Source organism: Thermobia domestica, chromosome 18, assembly GCF_964235325.1.
Source record: "Thermobia domestica chromosome 18, izTheDome1.hap1.1, whole genome shotgun sequence".
NCBI classification, from domain to species: domain Eukaryota; kingdom Metazoa; phylum Arthropoda; class Insecta; order Zygentoma; family Lepismatidae; genus Thermobia; species Thermobia domestica.
The window spans coordinates 22,456,849-22,473,377 of NC_137471.1; the positions used below are offsets into that span (position 1 = coordinate 22,456,849).

Here is a 16,529-nt window from a genome sequence, read left to right on the forward strand (position 1 = left end):
GAAAACCCACGCACACGGTGTTTGTCCACCACAAAGTTCACTTGGCGGGAGCAGGGTTTGAACCCGAGACTCCTAGCACCAGAGGTGAACGCTCTACCACTGAGCCATCGCGGCCCCCTTGAAGAATTAGAGAAGATCAATGGTATGGTCTTAGCGGAGAAGCACTATCACCCGGTAGGAATGTAATCAGTAGCGGAGATGGAGTGCGTCAGTGGGTCGTGGGTCCAGATTTTTGAGTGGATCGTGGGTCAACAGGAAATGACTTACTGCGACCCACCACCCGCCGTGATCTACTCTGACCGACCGATCCATCATGACTCACTCTGACCCACCGACCTATCATGACCCATTCTGACCCACCGATCCATTATGACCTACTATGACCCACCGACTCTTCATGACCCATTCTTACCCACCTACTATCATGACTGACTATGACCCATCATGAGCCACTATGACCCATCGAGCTATCATGATCCACTGATCCATCGAGCCACCATAACCCTCTCTGACCCACAGACTCATCATGATCCACTAAACCACCGACCCATCATGACTCACTCTGACCCACCTACCTACTCTGCTCAGTGGATTGTTGACAGTATCTCCTGAATACTGGTGAATTTGTCTACATTTTACTTTCAAGGCTTCCATGTCTCTTCCTTTTTCATTTATTTCTATTTACTTATCTAAAACGAGTAAGCCTATATCCAATGCCGGACTAGCCACGTTGGCTACTTGGCAATCGCCAAGGGCCCGAGGGGCCTTACAGGGATCACGAGGCCCAGGACCTGTAGGCCTTGGTCGTAGTGATGAGCGCAAGAGTCTTGGTCTTGCAGGTTTTGCAAGAGTCTTGCATGCAAAACCAAGACCAAGACCAAGACCAAGACCAGGAATACCGATGCAAGACCAAGACCAAGACCAGGGGTGCAAGACCAAGACCAAGACCAAGACTAAGACCAAGACCAAGACCAAGACTCTTGCGCGAGAGTCTTGCACAAGTACGGGCACTACTTGATTTTTTTTTATATAATGTAAAAAAAAAGAAGGAGACGGATTTCTTAGCTTCAGCAAAAATGCTGCTGGAGTGAATGTGTTCCCAGTAGTTTATGCAATCCATGTGAGTCGATCTGCCCCTGTAAATTATAGCAACAGTATTTCGTTTTCTGAATTGGTTGTTCGCGTTTTCTGTAGATATTACTCGTTTTCAAGACACACAGGTGTCATCTCGCACCATGTGACCTTTTTTGGTGGACAAACACCGTGTGCGTGGGTTTTCTCGTTATTTTTTCGTTTCCTCCATTTCAGTCATTTCTCATCTTCTTTCCACCATTTCAGTCATTTCAGATCATCGCCCTTAGCCTTGGTGCATAATCATGGGACGTTAAACTAGATACTTCATTTCATTTCAAAGCATATTAGTGGTGTTCTTCCAAAACTAAAGAGAAATGTAGTATTGAACATCGGTAATACCGTACACCATAGGTGTCGACTACATGGGTATAGCCTTGACTGCGAGACTCAAGCATCCGTTGGAAATTTTCTGTGTGTGCTCTTAAAACTAATATCGAAATAACATTTTCGTGACATTGACAAAAACTTAGTGCATGTGACCGCAAGTTTGATTTCATGGGCGGAGCTTATACATTGAATAATTGTTTATTAATATGACTTTTAGCCTCCTTAGGTATACGGCACATCAAGGATTGAACGATATAACATTATACTACAACAATAAATTTATATTATAAAATTGAAAGTGACTATTTTTGTGAATCCTAATCTCTTGAACCAGCCGACCGATCTCGATCAAATTTTCAACATAGATGAGGATCGGACCAGAGGTGGTTTCTGTCATATCACTTTGACGGTGCAGATTAGGGGAGGGGAATGAAAGATATTTTAAAATGATCGAGAATCACCGACATTAAAATGGAGTCTATAGTTTTTTTTGGGGTCGCTGAGATAAACAGTGACAATTCCGATGCTATTTAAATCCAAGTTCAGCCCCGTAGCTTGGTGGACGGAAGAGAATATATATAAAAACGATCGAAAATGACAAATATTATTGTTGGATCCATTGTTTTCCAGTTCGCTGAGTTGAATACTGACACTTCCGATACCGTTTACGACCAAATTCAGCCTCGTAACTTGGGGAGAGGGAGATACATAATAATCATCAAAAATGAACAAATATTAGTGTCGAATCCATAGTTTTCGGGGTCGCTAAGGTGAACAGTGATACTTCCGATCCCGTGTAAATGCAAATTCAGCACCGCAACTTGGGAGAGGAACAAGATATATAAAATTATCAAAAATTACCATTATTAATGTCGAACTCATGGTTTTCGAGGTCATTGAGATGAACAATGACACTTCCGATGCCGTACCTCACAACATGGGGTGAAGGAGATATATAAGTTTATTGAAAATGACCGATATTAGTGCCGAATCCCTAGTTTTTGGGGTCTCTGAGACGACCAGTGACATTTCTGATGCCGTTTAAGTTCAAATTCAGCCCAGCAACTTGGGGAGGAGGAGGGGAGAGAAATATAAAAATAATCGAAAATGGCTGATATCAGAGAGCGCTTTACTAATAGTAAAAGTGACTAACGAAATTTATTATTATTATTATTATTATTATTATTATTATTATTATTATTATTATTATTATTATTATTATTATTATTATTATTATTATTATTATTATTATTAAGTTTAACCCAACGAAGTGGGTAATTGATGCTAGTAATCTATATTCAAAAGTGAGACTTCAAATAACTTGGCGTTTGATGCCGTTATTTTGTATTTCCAATACAGGTAAAAAGTATTTATATAGATTGAATTTACACAAAAGACATAGACAGTTGAATCGTTTTCAGTTTTCACTCAAATTATTCTAAAATATTAAGAGGTTTGATTATCATAATTATTATTTTAATTTTCTCTCTCCCTTTTTTAGTCAATATTGCTAAATATATAATTATCTTCATAATAGCTATATTCTGCCATTATTGGCAGGTTACTTGCTGCAACTGAGAAGGTTTGACGTTCGGTGGTCCTCAGCTAGTCTTAACGTCTTGACATAGCAATTTTCTGTTTTAATACTTTCCTTCAACTAGTCTCCTTCACTCCCTCAGTCTCTTTCCTTCCACAATACCCTCCAGCACGTTTCTCATAATCCCCTCGTAATACAGTTCCTCCTCAGCCATATCCTAACCTGTTCCTCTTCCTCCTGTTAACAATACAGCGTTGCCAACCTTGAAGAACAAAATTATCGATTTTCGTCCTTAAAATTATCGTATATTACAAAAGATTATCGTATATTCGTTATAGGCGTGATAATTGTATAAACAATTATAATACTACTAATAGTAGCAATAATATATAATAAATTTACCTAGTAATCTTCAGTGTCGAACTCCATATCGGTGTCACTATCCTTATCATACTTAATTACGCAAAGTAATTACGCGATACGTAATTTCACTTGCCACAGAACGATCCTAACTTCTTTGTTTTTCACATCTAAACAAAGGTGCTAACATTCACGTAAGGGAATAATAGAGCCATCTATCATGAACAAACAATATTGCCACCTCCACGTAAATGTGATAGATGCAGGGTTACCAATTCTCAAATCGTTATTGATTTATTTTGGCGAGAATGACTGTTAAAAATGTGTTTTGTAATTCTTTATTGCACACGTACAATTTATTTGCACATTCAAAAACTGCTAAAACGTGTACGTTCTAAAATTATCGTATATTCACCTATTATCGCAAGGGCATTATCGTATATCGTATTAAGGCTTAAATTATCGTATATCACGATAAATTATCGTATGGTTGGCAACCCTGTAACAATATCTAAAATTCTTCTTTTTTTTCCCTAGTGCTATCTTTTTTTAACACCTTCTCATTCGTTGTCCGTTCAACACAGCTAAGTCTCTCCTTTCTTCTTCATCGAAAGCCTGCAATTTTTTTCATCACTTTTGCGTTATGTCAATGTTTCTGCCCCATAGAGTACATATTGGAATCAGTAAAACAAAATCTCAATATTTAATTGGAAATTTGATTAATTCAAGGATTAGCTAATCGCGGTTGAAAAGAAAAATCTGACGCCTTTAGAGTGTAAAATTAATTTTGCAATTCATGATATTTCAATAATCTGTGCCGTCTTGATTTTCTTTCATGCGTCTCAGGGGTAGCCTCCCCAGTTTGGGAACCAGTGGAGTATTAGATCTGTTAAAAAATATAAACAGATTACGAAACGTTGTGAATTAGGCATATCTTACAACTAGTGAAGCGTGGGCAGCCATTAAAAAAAGGAAACGTCATCACCTATGTTGTACACTATCATTATACTTACACAAAGTTAAACTATATTACATTTAGAAACATACGTTGTATTTCCGTTACTATTGGCGCATTGTAGAGTTTATTATCACTTATATCCATAGTAAAATTTACCTAGGAAAAGCTTGAGATTTCTTAAATGCAAAACTTGCAAGACTCTTGCATGCAAGACCAAGACCAAGACTGGGTGTGCAAGACCAAGACCAAGGGTTCCAGTGCAAGACCAAGACCAAGACCAAGACCAAGACCACCCCAGTCTTGGTCTTGGTCTTGCATTTGCTCATCACTACTTGGTCGAATTTTCGCGATCGCAAATGCTTTCTTGAGACTTCCAGCTTCCTACCAAAAAAAGTTGCGGAAGCCTAAGTTCGTCTCTCCGGAAGAAGTCTTCTCGGCCCACCTTGCTCATATCAGTGCGGCTCCGTGAGCAAGTAAAACGTCGTACTTAGCAAAGATCCCCTTTAGTCCGTAACGGCCCCTTGCGCTTATTCGCTTTCACCTGTTGTCTCATGCGTATACAGATAAGTCACGACCATTTGCCTCCTTTGCTTTTTATGTTTACAGAAATATATATATATATATATATATATATATATATATATATATATATATATATATATATATATATATATATATATATATATATATATATTCCAGAATCTAGACAAATAAAAAGTAATTGATTTGATTGCCTCACTAAGTGAATAACTGCGTAAAAAAAACAAAAAACTGTCAAAGTAACTGAAGTAATTTCAAGTTTACGTTTGATAGTGTTATAGTAACATTTTTGCGATGTTTTGTACTATATGCTTATATAATACAGAAAATACGATTTTTGTCACTAACTTATCATGTTTCGCAATTGAAGTGTTAAGTATATATATATATATATATATATATATATATATATATATATATATATATATATATATATATATATATATATGGGACGGGTGGTTTGATACACCCTATATATATCTTCCAAGGAGCCGATCTTGGGGGGCTCGGGCCCCCAATGCTCATGAAGGCCCCATGTACTTTTATGAATATGTATTTTTTATTGTTATCTCTATTCTTATATGTATGATATTTTAAATGAATATACGTACAATATTACTATATTATGTTTTAAGAATATACAAACTAATGATAAATACATTTTTCAACATTAGTCATAGCATATTTGTTCCAAAATAAACATCGGACAGCTTGACAACAATATCTTTCGGGTCTTTAACGATTTTGAGCAACAAAGTAAAATATGTAGATAATGTTGCTACCACTCCCAAATTTACCGGTATTAGCCATGACCTCCAAGAATTTATATTTATCCAAACTGGATTCAAAACATTCTTCATGAACATAGTCAAAGTGGTTGTCAGCCTCCTAAGATGTCTCTACTTCCGTCTTATTGTGTGTTATAGAAGAAAAATCTCGTCCAGTTCTTTACCAGGAGGCAATGTGCCTAAGATCGATGACACATTCCCGCGCTGGATGGCGATGTTGATACGTTGGAAAAGGAATGCAGTAGCTCGGGGGTCACCAGTTTTGATTGCTATTCGATGACCAACTTCATTAATGAAATTAGATCCTTCGTGACCCCAAGACCCACTGGTTTCTATTGCTACTGTTACAAACCAATATTTGTCCAATAGGTTTGAGTATTTTAGTCTTTTGTCTGATTTTCTGTGAGAGGCGACGAGACCTGCCTGAATTGAAGAATGGGATAAGTTGGAAGGAGCAAACGTATCGGAACATGTGAAATCCCAGACCAGTGCTTTTCCATTTTTCCACGGTACCAAGGTCATGCCATCAGGCCTTTTACCATCAGAGCGGCAACAACCATTTGGTTCTTTTATTGAAGGAACTCCCGCTGAAACGAGGGCTCTACAAATAATGTCGTTTACAATATGATGTCGAGATTGTCTTCCCGCACTTTTTTTTTTTTTTTTTTTTTTTTTTTTTTTTTACATGAAAGACTATGTAATCCTTTATTATCAACATATGCGTTGCAAACGGGACAAAAGTGAGGCTCACAAATATTAGCACCTAAGCGCAGAGCTGTAGCAATACGAAAGCTCTCATTAGAAAGGTGTAGACCGAGTGTGTGAGAAGGTAGGGCTTGAAGCCATGCTCCGTTTTTGGAGGAAGAGACAGCTAACAGCCTGGCTTTGTCATCTGGGTTATTGGTTGATGATAGGAATGAAGATAAACGAAGCTTGACTATAGGTTCATCCCAAACAGACTGAACATGTCTTTTGTCGTTAGGTGGGGGATCCATTCCAACCAGACTAGTCCATTTATCGATGCATTCTTGTACATCTCGAATCGAGTCTAAGTCAACCTCCTGTTGAAGAAGAGATCCAATTAGTGCTCGTGAGCCATAGAATGATGTGAGGAAAGAAGGTATGGCGATATCCATGGCTCAACGACTCCCAAGGCCTCCATTCTCCACTGGTAAGGAAGCTTATATCCATGAACTGTCTTTCAAAGAACAGTTTAGAATGGATTCCAGTCCTGTTCCAAGAATGTGGTCGAATTTATCAAGTAATTTATCATTCTGCCAAGAAGGGGAGCAACGAAGGAAATACAGTAATCTTGGAAGTGAGAGTGAAGCTCGTAGTAAATAATGAGCGGAGTGTACAGAAAGGTATGTCATATATATATATATGGGAGCCTGTAAGACCCCCGCCAAAGACCCTCAACTTGGCCAGTCCGACACTGCCTATATCTAAGTGAAGTGAAAAAAAAAAAAAAGAACTTCAGGCACTTTTGGATACTGATATTGGTGATTGTAATAATAGCAATAGGATGTTACATGATTCATGGTATAAAAAGTATAAATTAACAAAGTGATTGTACGAACACAGTGAAAAGCATTTATCAATGTTTACAGATACGAAACTCATTACACAATATACGTACTCCAACAGTAAATATGGTTTAAGTGTTGATATATCATACCCTTCTTGGACCTTTCCTGTCGCGAAACGACTTTGATAACTTGTAAATGAAATTAAGACAAAAATTAGGACATAAATTTAGTACATAAATATTCAAAACGAGACGGGAACAGCCTTCCGAGAATCGAGACGACATGACACGAGACTTCTATAATAATTTACGAGCCGAGATCAAAGAATCTTATTTCTTGTCTTGTAGTCAATAATAATTTAGAGTGCGAAATCCTAGGAATGCAGGAATTCCCTCTCACTTATTATTTTTGAAAGAAAATTCCCTCCTCTGACTTAAACCTTACTAGGGGATGAATAAATTGATATTTTTGTCAGAAGCTTGCATATTAATTACAGTAATTCATATGTTTATATATTTTATACATAAAATATGTAACGCGATAATCATGTCTGTTGTTCTGTATGGTTGCGAAACATGCTTGCTTACTCTACAGAAGAACGTAGACTGAAAGTATTTGAGAACAAGATCCTGAGACGAATATTTGGACCCAAGAGGAACGGGAATGGGGAATGGCGGAAACTTCATAACGTGGAACTACATAATTTATACGGTTTACCAAACACTGTTAGGGTCAACAACAGGACTTGAGTTTCAATGTCTGCGCCCACAGGCCCTAACGAAATTGCCGCCCCTAACCATACCAATCGTTTCGCTCTCCAAAAGAACTTCTATTCTTCTAGAGCCACTTCTTAAATATTATTTTTACGTTTGCTTCTAAATTATAATTATTACTATTACTAGTTATTACTGTTCTTATTTACTATTACTCATTTTATGAAATATATTTTAACTCCTATATCTGGCCAGCGTTTGGAGTAGATCCATTAAAATTTACCTGGTTTCTGCCTAACCTATTCAACATTACATGATGTAAAAGACTGCAAAATATAAAAAAATCGTAAATGATATAAAGGCTTATATTATTGTACCTAATAATTTACAAAATGACGTTTCTGAAACTTTTGTGTATCAAAATTGTTTAAGCCTTGCTTTGACATTGACAAAATCATTAATAACATCATCAAAATCAAGTTTAACCCTTAACGGTTCACTACCTTTGGAAATTATCAAAAAAATTATGATATTTGCCGTATGTCGTCAATTTGGTTTGTATATCATCTGAAAGTAGTTTTCTAAATTTTCCCGCCAATAGTTTTCGAAAACTGAGTTGTGTCCAAATGGTTACATTGCACAGTTTTCCGTAAAGTGATTTTTGAGTACTTGTAGCCATATAGTAATAAAGAAAAGTAGTCTCATAAGAAAGGAGAAGTAAATGAAACATGGTAGGAGTTGTTTACGTTATAGGATTTAATATCTAAATCTTGAATATTAATTTTATAAGAAAATTTAAGGTACTATCTATGAATCCACATAGAAAAAATAATAATATTTACAATTTGCTGAAAATACAGATTGAATAAATATGATATTCAAATATATGCGTAGTTTTATAGAACATTCTTTTTATTTCACTTTTTATATTTTTAAATTTGAATATATCAACATAGTGTAACAATGACTTAGGGGTCTACAAATGATATCAATTACCAAGTGACAAAAACATTCATTATCGTGCTACATATACTTACAGATGGAACCGCATAAAGAAATTCTTTAGTGAGCTTGTTACTCCCGAATTACGAAAACGACATCTTCCCTTAGATGTGTAGGCTGGCCAGTGAACAACAAAATCTTTCCTTGTATCATCACATGATCACGTAGCAACAGGTCGACATATCTTCACTTGAGGTTCGCCCAAGCTTTCTACAGATAGTCTGGATGATTTTCTAAGTACGTTACACTCTCTTTTGTAAGGTAACGAGCTGTTTACAAGAACTAAATCTAGCATGTACCCAAAAATTCTAAGACACTATCGTTTGGATTTCATTGGTGTGCGGCAGAGTTCTATGAACATGTTTGACTTGTCTACACTTCTCATGTGTTTGCTATAACGTTGATGATATCACGACACGCATAACCTTTTTCCGCTTTGTCATACCTTTTTACATACTCTAGTGAATTCCTGCTACCGTGCTACCGATCGTTACGCACCTGTTTTTTATCCACTTTACAACATGATATCGTTACCACTATAATAATCATCATTTCCTCTTCCTTTCTTTGACAAAATCTTATCTTCTGCCATAGGACATCCTCCTAAACGATTTTGTCTCATTGTTGGAAGAGTTGATATTTTCATTACATCCTTCCAAATATTGCATTAATTTCACACTTGTAAAAAGTTATCAATGTACACGACTGAGAATTGAGTCTCCTCTCTCTTGAATGAGGACGGTAATTTCCCATAATTGTTCAGCAAGACGGAGCTCCACCTCACTTTGCGTTATGTTCATGCCATTGGCTCGATAGACCATTTCCGGGACATTGGATAGGGCGACGGAGATTGATAGAGTGGCCTAGATTTTACGCCACTAGAGCTCTTTCTTTGGGGTCATCTAAAGAACCATATTTATCAAGAATCCGTTCGTGATATCCACCATCTGATTCAGCGAATTTTTCCCTATTGTAAAACCGTTGACCCTGACATGCTGTTGCGAATTCATGCGGATTGGCAGAGGCGCTTTGCAGTTTGTCTTGCTCAGTAAGGATAGCATATGGAGTAAATAATGCTGTAATGCCAAATTTTCACCCTTTGTGCAACACTGTTTCCATGAAATTGAGGTCTTGTCAAATGGTACCACACATATCACCTTCCATTTTAAAAATCCAAAGTTGGATCCAAGATTACGGCTTCCAAAATGGCAGCCAGGGTAAACATGTCAAAAAATATGGTCCATTATCCACCTGAAAAACATATACCATGAACCAAATGTGAATGCCAAGACGTTCCTGTGCTACAGGGGTCTTAACTGACTGTTGCCTCACTCTGTACTATACCTTAGGTATATAATCTGGATCTGAATCACTGCAAGTAAGATCAGGTTCTGAATCCGAGGTTTCGAAATCCGATAAATAAGAAGAGAAAAAGATCACTACTGTTGGTCTTATTCTTAGTTTCCTTCCATAGGATATATCAACGGAGGTAAGTTCTTCATCCATTTTTGACGAAACACAGTCACCCGCAAAAATGTAAATAGCCTATCACAATATTTCACCTTTGCATCTATATATATCTATATCATACTGAGCCTTTGTATAAAATTTAAAATTTGACTAATAAACAGAGTACTATGTTACTTTTTCACGTTAGATTTCTATAAAAATATCAAATGATACATGAATATAAGCTAGTCCAATATATTGTATTTTTTCCTGTACAAAGTATACGTTTGATCCGTTACCGGACGATGTAACCGAATGGTTACGTAGTATATTTTTATCATAAATAGTAATCAATTTTTGACATTATGCCGTTTTCATACTTGCACATTGTTGGGCAATGACTTACAAAGAAAAACATATCGAGGAAAATAAAAACATAAACTACTTATCTTCAGTATTTAATATTTTCTGTCTGCTTCCAGCACTGCTTGCAAAACAACAACACATCCACACACTACTTCCCGTCTAAAATTCACCAGAGTTGTCACAAGGGGGCAATAGCTGCTCTCCCATCGCAGAAAGTATGTACACAAATAACTACAACGAACAATACCGAAATATAACTCTCTTTAACCCAATAGTCAAAATCAAAAAATGTGTAACCAAATGGTTACGAAAACTCGTTAAGGGTTAACAGTCAAGCCATTTCCGATGGCTAAAATAGCTAGATGAACCAGTCTCTTCTGAGAAAGAGTGGATCCCAAATAGTTTTTGACTCTTCACAGTTACTGGTGTACATAAAATCACTTTAAAGCAAATACTTATGTTAGGATATAAGTACTGAAGATTTTTCGATGTGAGAAATCGATTAAGTTGCGATAGTGACATTTCTTCAGCACTTCCCAACGATTCTTGAGCTAAAAGTTCTTTTAAATGAAGGCACCCAACAACAAACTAAGATTCCTCGATCTCAGCTGCATATACTTCGCCCCAGGGAAGTCACTGCTGTGGTGATTTCTTCGGCACTCAAGTTACGTAGATTTGTTAAGAAGGAAAATCTACTGAGAAGTTCACTGTACACCGCCATTCTCTTGTTCAATTCGGAAAGAAGCTTGCCAATGAGCATAACAAAGGTTACTTGAAGACGGTGAGTGGCCTACTGCCGCCTTTTTCAGCAGATTCAGCGATAACTGATCAAACCACCATAACAACCAACTGACTTATGGCAATATTTGCTGTGATTAATCTGCTACAATATCATCGTAGTCCGGCCATTGAAAAAATAATGGCTTTCGATTATTTTATTGTCTTTGTTGAAATATGTATTTTCAATACTTTTATCGTTCTTTTAAATATATTTTTTAAAAAAAATGCTGCCCCTTAAAATTTGGCACCCTGGTCCCGGGCTCATGTTGCCCATGCCTAAATCCGGCCCTGGTCATCAAGCGTAGGAAGCGCAGGTGGGCAGGTCATGTAGCAGAATGGAAGAAAGTAGGAACGTTTCCAAAGTCTTAACTGTAAGTCCAATTGGAAAACGGCCATTAGGAAGACCTAGGCGCAGATGGGAGGACAATATTAAGATGCATCTCGCAGAGATATGAATACAAAATAGAAACTGGATCCAGTTGGCTAAGGATAGAAGTCAGTGGAGAGCTTTTGTGAACGCGGCATTGAATCTCCGGGTTCCATAGACCATAGAGTTACTTTAATTCACTTTTTCACATGTATTGCATATGCAGGCCTAAAATATTTTAATAATTATGGATACTGAAACATGTTAATTCTTCACGTCGAAACATCCCAATGTGAAGTTTTTTTTTCACTATTGTTTCCCCTCCCTCCACTTCAAGATTTCGAGCCCTGCATTAATTGTATATAAATTCCGGGGAAAAAATGGGTATAATGTCTGTCTACTTCGGTCGAAAAAGTGTAACACGCTTTTTCAGGCAAGCCACCCTGAATGAGGTTTTCCTAGATTTTCCTCATTCACACCAGGCAAATGCCGGGGTGATACCTAACTTATATGTCCCAGGCCGCTTCCTTCCTTCTCTTTCCTCGGATTGTATGCTCGCCAAGGGACGTCATCCCTCAAATCGTGAAGGACTAAATCGAAAGCCCAGAAATCTAAAATCCTAAATCCTTGTTTTGTTTTTATTGCAAAATGTATCTCTTTTTAAAATAACCTCTTATAAACATAATGATTTGCAAATTCTCACTCTGTTTTACAGATAAACTAATGTTCACCAAAAGTAAAACTCACCCAAATGGCGTTTCATGCAACTGCTTGGACCAATGTGAGGGAACTGCGTACGCAATCATACTCTCTAATCCGTAAGTACACTATAATTTATTTCAATCGTGTATTGTTGAATTAAATACACTGATTCATCCCTTATTGGAATTTTCCATTCAAGAATTTGACCTTTTCGTTTTTCTTTTTTCCTAAAACATACGATTTCTTTCAAGCGTTCTGAAATGGTATCGAATGGAATATTTAATTACCACAAATGAAATAACAATAATAAATATAATAAAAATGTAGATTAACTAAGGTATAATCTCCCAATTATAAAGCTCTCTTGGCGGTTTTAGCAGTTTGTTTTCAGTTTGTACGTTGACTGTGGCACCATCTTCGGGTCAGCGTACAAACTACTTGAAATACACAGTGTTGTGTTCACTGTGTACCGGTATATTATGTTCCTTATGAGTTAGGCACACGTTTAGCAACGTGTGTGGTCATCATCATCATAGGTATTCTGCCATTATTGGCAAGTCACTTGCTGCAACTGAGAAGCTTCCATGCTACACGATCTTCTGTTAACCTCTTCATCTTCACCTACTATTTTCCTGTTTTGATATCGTTCATTAATTGTAGTCTCCTTCATCCTTTTCCTCCCTTTCCTGCCACCATACGCACTAGCATGTCCCTCATGATATAGTTCTTTCTCTGACAATGTCCCAACTAGGGTAGCCAGATGTCCTGCTTCTGGTCGGACAGTCCGGCTTTTGGAGGTCCTGTCCCACGTCCGGCTTAGTAGTCGAGCCGGAAGCCCGTTTGTCCTGTTTTTTTAGTTATCTCAGTATAAATATTTAATTTTCCATGGGACTCGATGGCTCCAGTCTCAGACATTTCAGATTTTGTAAATTATTCTCAGTACATTTTTGTAAGTTGTAAAGTAAGAAAAGGTTAGAGTTCCAAAATTTGATAGGAAAACAGTTTGATTGGCAACCCTGGCCAGGGCATATCAATTATAAATATTCGTCTGCTTCATAAGCCTTCAACTGTAATATTAAATCCAAGAATGTTATAAATAGAGGATCTGCCCATATGCATCTTCACTCTATTAAATCGGTGAAGCCAAAAAGCAACCGAGCCTCGGCACGTCTGATTGGCTAATCTCGTTTCTGCCATCGTCTGATTGGCTACTTTCGTTTCTGCCATGATTGTTGGCTCAAAACATTGCGATCCTATTGGGTGGAGTGGGCCTAGTAGGGGTGGAAAAACTGTGACATATGGTTGTAAGGGCAGATCCTCTATTTTATAAGATCTTTGATTAAATCCATTGACATGGATAGACTTTACGAAGAATCCAAGGTATTTCAAGAAGTGGCAGCCTCAGATTTGTTAAAAAAATTATTCAACTGTTGAAGAAAGGTATTTAAAACTTTGCGAACGTGCGAAAACGCCAAGTGAAAAAGGTTTTGAGAATCTGAAGAAAGGCGGTTTATATAGGCCTATTCTTTTCATACAAAGTAGTAATGCTTACTGCAAACGGATATTTTCATTAAAGAATGCTGCTTGGACTAAGGATGTTATAAAATAGAGGATCTGCTCATAGTATGTTTATCATATGAACTCAATGAAGCCGAAAAACAATCGAGCATCGTCTGAGCCGGCACGTCTGATTGGCTACTCTGGTTTCCGCCATGATTGTTGGCTAGAAACATTGCGATCTTAGTGGCGCGGAGTGGGCAGAGTAGCTGTCGCGAAGCTGTGATGTATGGCTTCACGATTTTGTTGTATGGGCAGATCCTCTATTTCATAACATCCTTGGCTTGGACAAAAGAATGCAACCGACTTATCTCCAGAGTTGAGTCCGAACTTCAAGCTTGTTTTAAGTTTGAAGGAAAAAGTGAGAATGGAACGTAAAGGGAGAAGTTTTGCCGATAGATGTCACTACAGTCTTCGTATCTCTCCCATGTATTTTTTACCTTTCACGAAAATTTAAAATTTCTTTTATAAATTTCAACCTAGAGACTTCAAATTTTTAGAGAAGGAACTTCATAACCTATTAAAGAGAACAGTCCGTGCCGATTTTTTTATTTAGAATTTTCTTCATTGTTGAAACAATTCTATTGTTAAAGGTTTGGATATCCATTTCAACAATCAAGCCATTTCAACAATGAAGAAAATTCTAAATAAAAAAAATCGGCATGGATTATTGCTTTTGATAGATTATGAAGTTTCTTTTCGTGAATTCTCGTGAAAGATAAAAAAAAAAAAATACATGGGAGAGATACGAAGACAGTAGTGCCATCTATCGGTAACACTTGTCACTTTAAACCAACCTTAAAGAATTCTTGCAGAACAAGCATTTATTGAAAACCACTCGAGGAGCATAGAAATATCAATGAGGTAAGCAGGGGTGTAGCCAGCAGGTTTGTGTAGGGGGTGCCCGCCGTTTTTGAAGGGGGGGCAGCTACAATGTACAAAGCAAAAAAAATGTGTTGCTGCTAGTGTTTTTGAGGCCTGAAAGAAAGGAAAATTTTGGTTTCCTTAACTAAAAATACTATTTTAGCTTCTAATTCTTCCTATTATTATTATTATTATTATTATTATTATTATTATTATTATTATTATTATTATTATTATTATTATTATCCATACATTATATTCAAGATAGTGTTTATTATGTTTAATCAAGAACTACTGCCCGGGACCAAACGCTATACTTTTGTGCATAACTATAAAGGTAACCAAGAAAGTTCTGTCCCTTTTCGTGGAGGTCTGTGTTCAATTGGACCTCACACCGCGAAACCATTTTAGGGGCCTGGCCCTAATGGCCCCCCCTTGGCTACACCCCTAGAGGTAAGAATTTTAACAGGTAAACATAGCATTCCCAACTTGCTTGAGCCAAAGATGCCTAACCGCAATTAATGAATTGAATTGTCATACGTAGGGAAAAGGTTCACTAATTCATAAAGTCCGGCTTTCTAAAGTCAATGTGTCCGTCTTTTTAATCATTGCCTTCTGGCCATCCTAGCCCTCAAAAAGTTTATCTTCCTCTTCTTAATACCTAAAATTGTTCTTTTTTCTTCCACCATTTCTAACACCCTGTCATTCGTTCTCCTCAAGACCCAGCTAATTAGTGCTCTCAAACGGGTCGGGTTGTCGGGTCGGATCAGTCGGGTCAGCTCGAGTCGGGTTACGGGTCAGGTTGGGTCGAGTCAACTCGGATCGGGTTGTTGGGTCGGGTCAGCCGGGTCAGCTCGGGTCGGGTTGTCGGGTCAGGCTACTCGGGTCGGGTTAGCTCGGGTCGGATTGTCGGGTCGGGTTATTCGGGTCGAGTTGTCGGGTCGGGTCAATCGAGTCACTCGGGTCGGGTCAATCGGGTCAGCTCGAGTCGGGTTGTCGGGTCGGGTCAATCGGGTCAGCTCGGGTCGGGTTGTCAGGTCAGGTCAATCGGATCGGATCACGGGTCGGGTCAGTCAATTCGGGACACGGGTTGGGTCGGGTCTGTCTTCAACCCGACCCGTTGAGAGCACTACAGCTAATTGTTTATATTCTTCTCTACATCCACATTTCGAAAGCTTCCAGTTGTTTTTCATCATTTTTACGTAATGTCCATGTTTCTGACCCATACAGTACAATACTGCACACGAAACTTTTTATGAATCTTTTTCTCAACTTTTTATTCAAGGATTCTTCCTCGTAAAGGCTTCTTTCGCTGTTAATATCCTTCCTTTTATTTCACGTTTATACTTCATATAATCATTAATAATACTACTTAGGTATCGAAAACTAGTCACCTGTTCTATTTTCTCCCCTCCTACTTCTATATTTAACATCGACCGCTTCGTTCCAGTCACCAATGGCTTTCTGTCTTTCTAACATTTATTTTCATCCCATATTCTTCACAGCTTTTCTCAACTTTTCTAACATCTTGTTGATTTTCTTTTCAGATATCACAT

General features: G+C 37.7%; 1 protein-coding gene across 1 annotated transcript in view; it reads left to right on the plus strand.

Moving 5' to 3' along the window:
- LOC145675043 (sodium channel protein Nach-like) overlaps positions 1 to 16,529 on the plus strand; it is a 72,991-nt gene that overhangs the window by 42,962 nt on the left and 13,500 nt on the right. Inside the window, exon 8 of the mRNA XM_081745408.1 lies at positions 12,566 to 12,668. Within this exon, the coding sequence (XP_081601534.1) occupies positions 12,566 to 12,668 (103 nt within the window). The remainder of the gene's footprint in view (positions 1 to 12,565; positions 12,669 to 16,529) is intronic.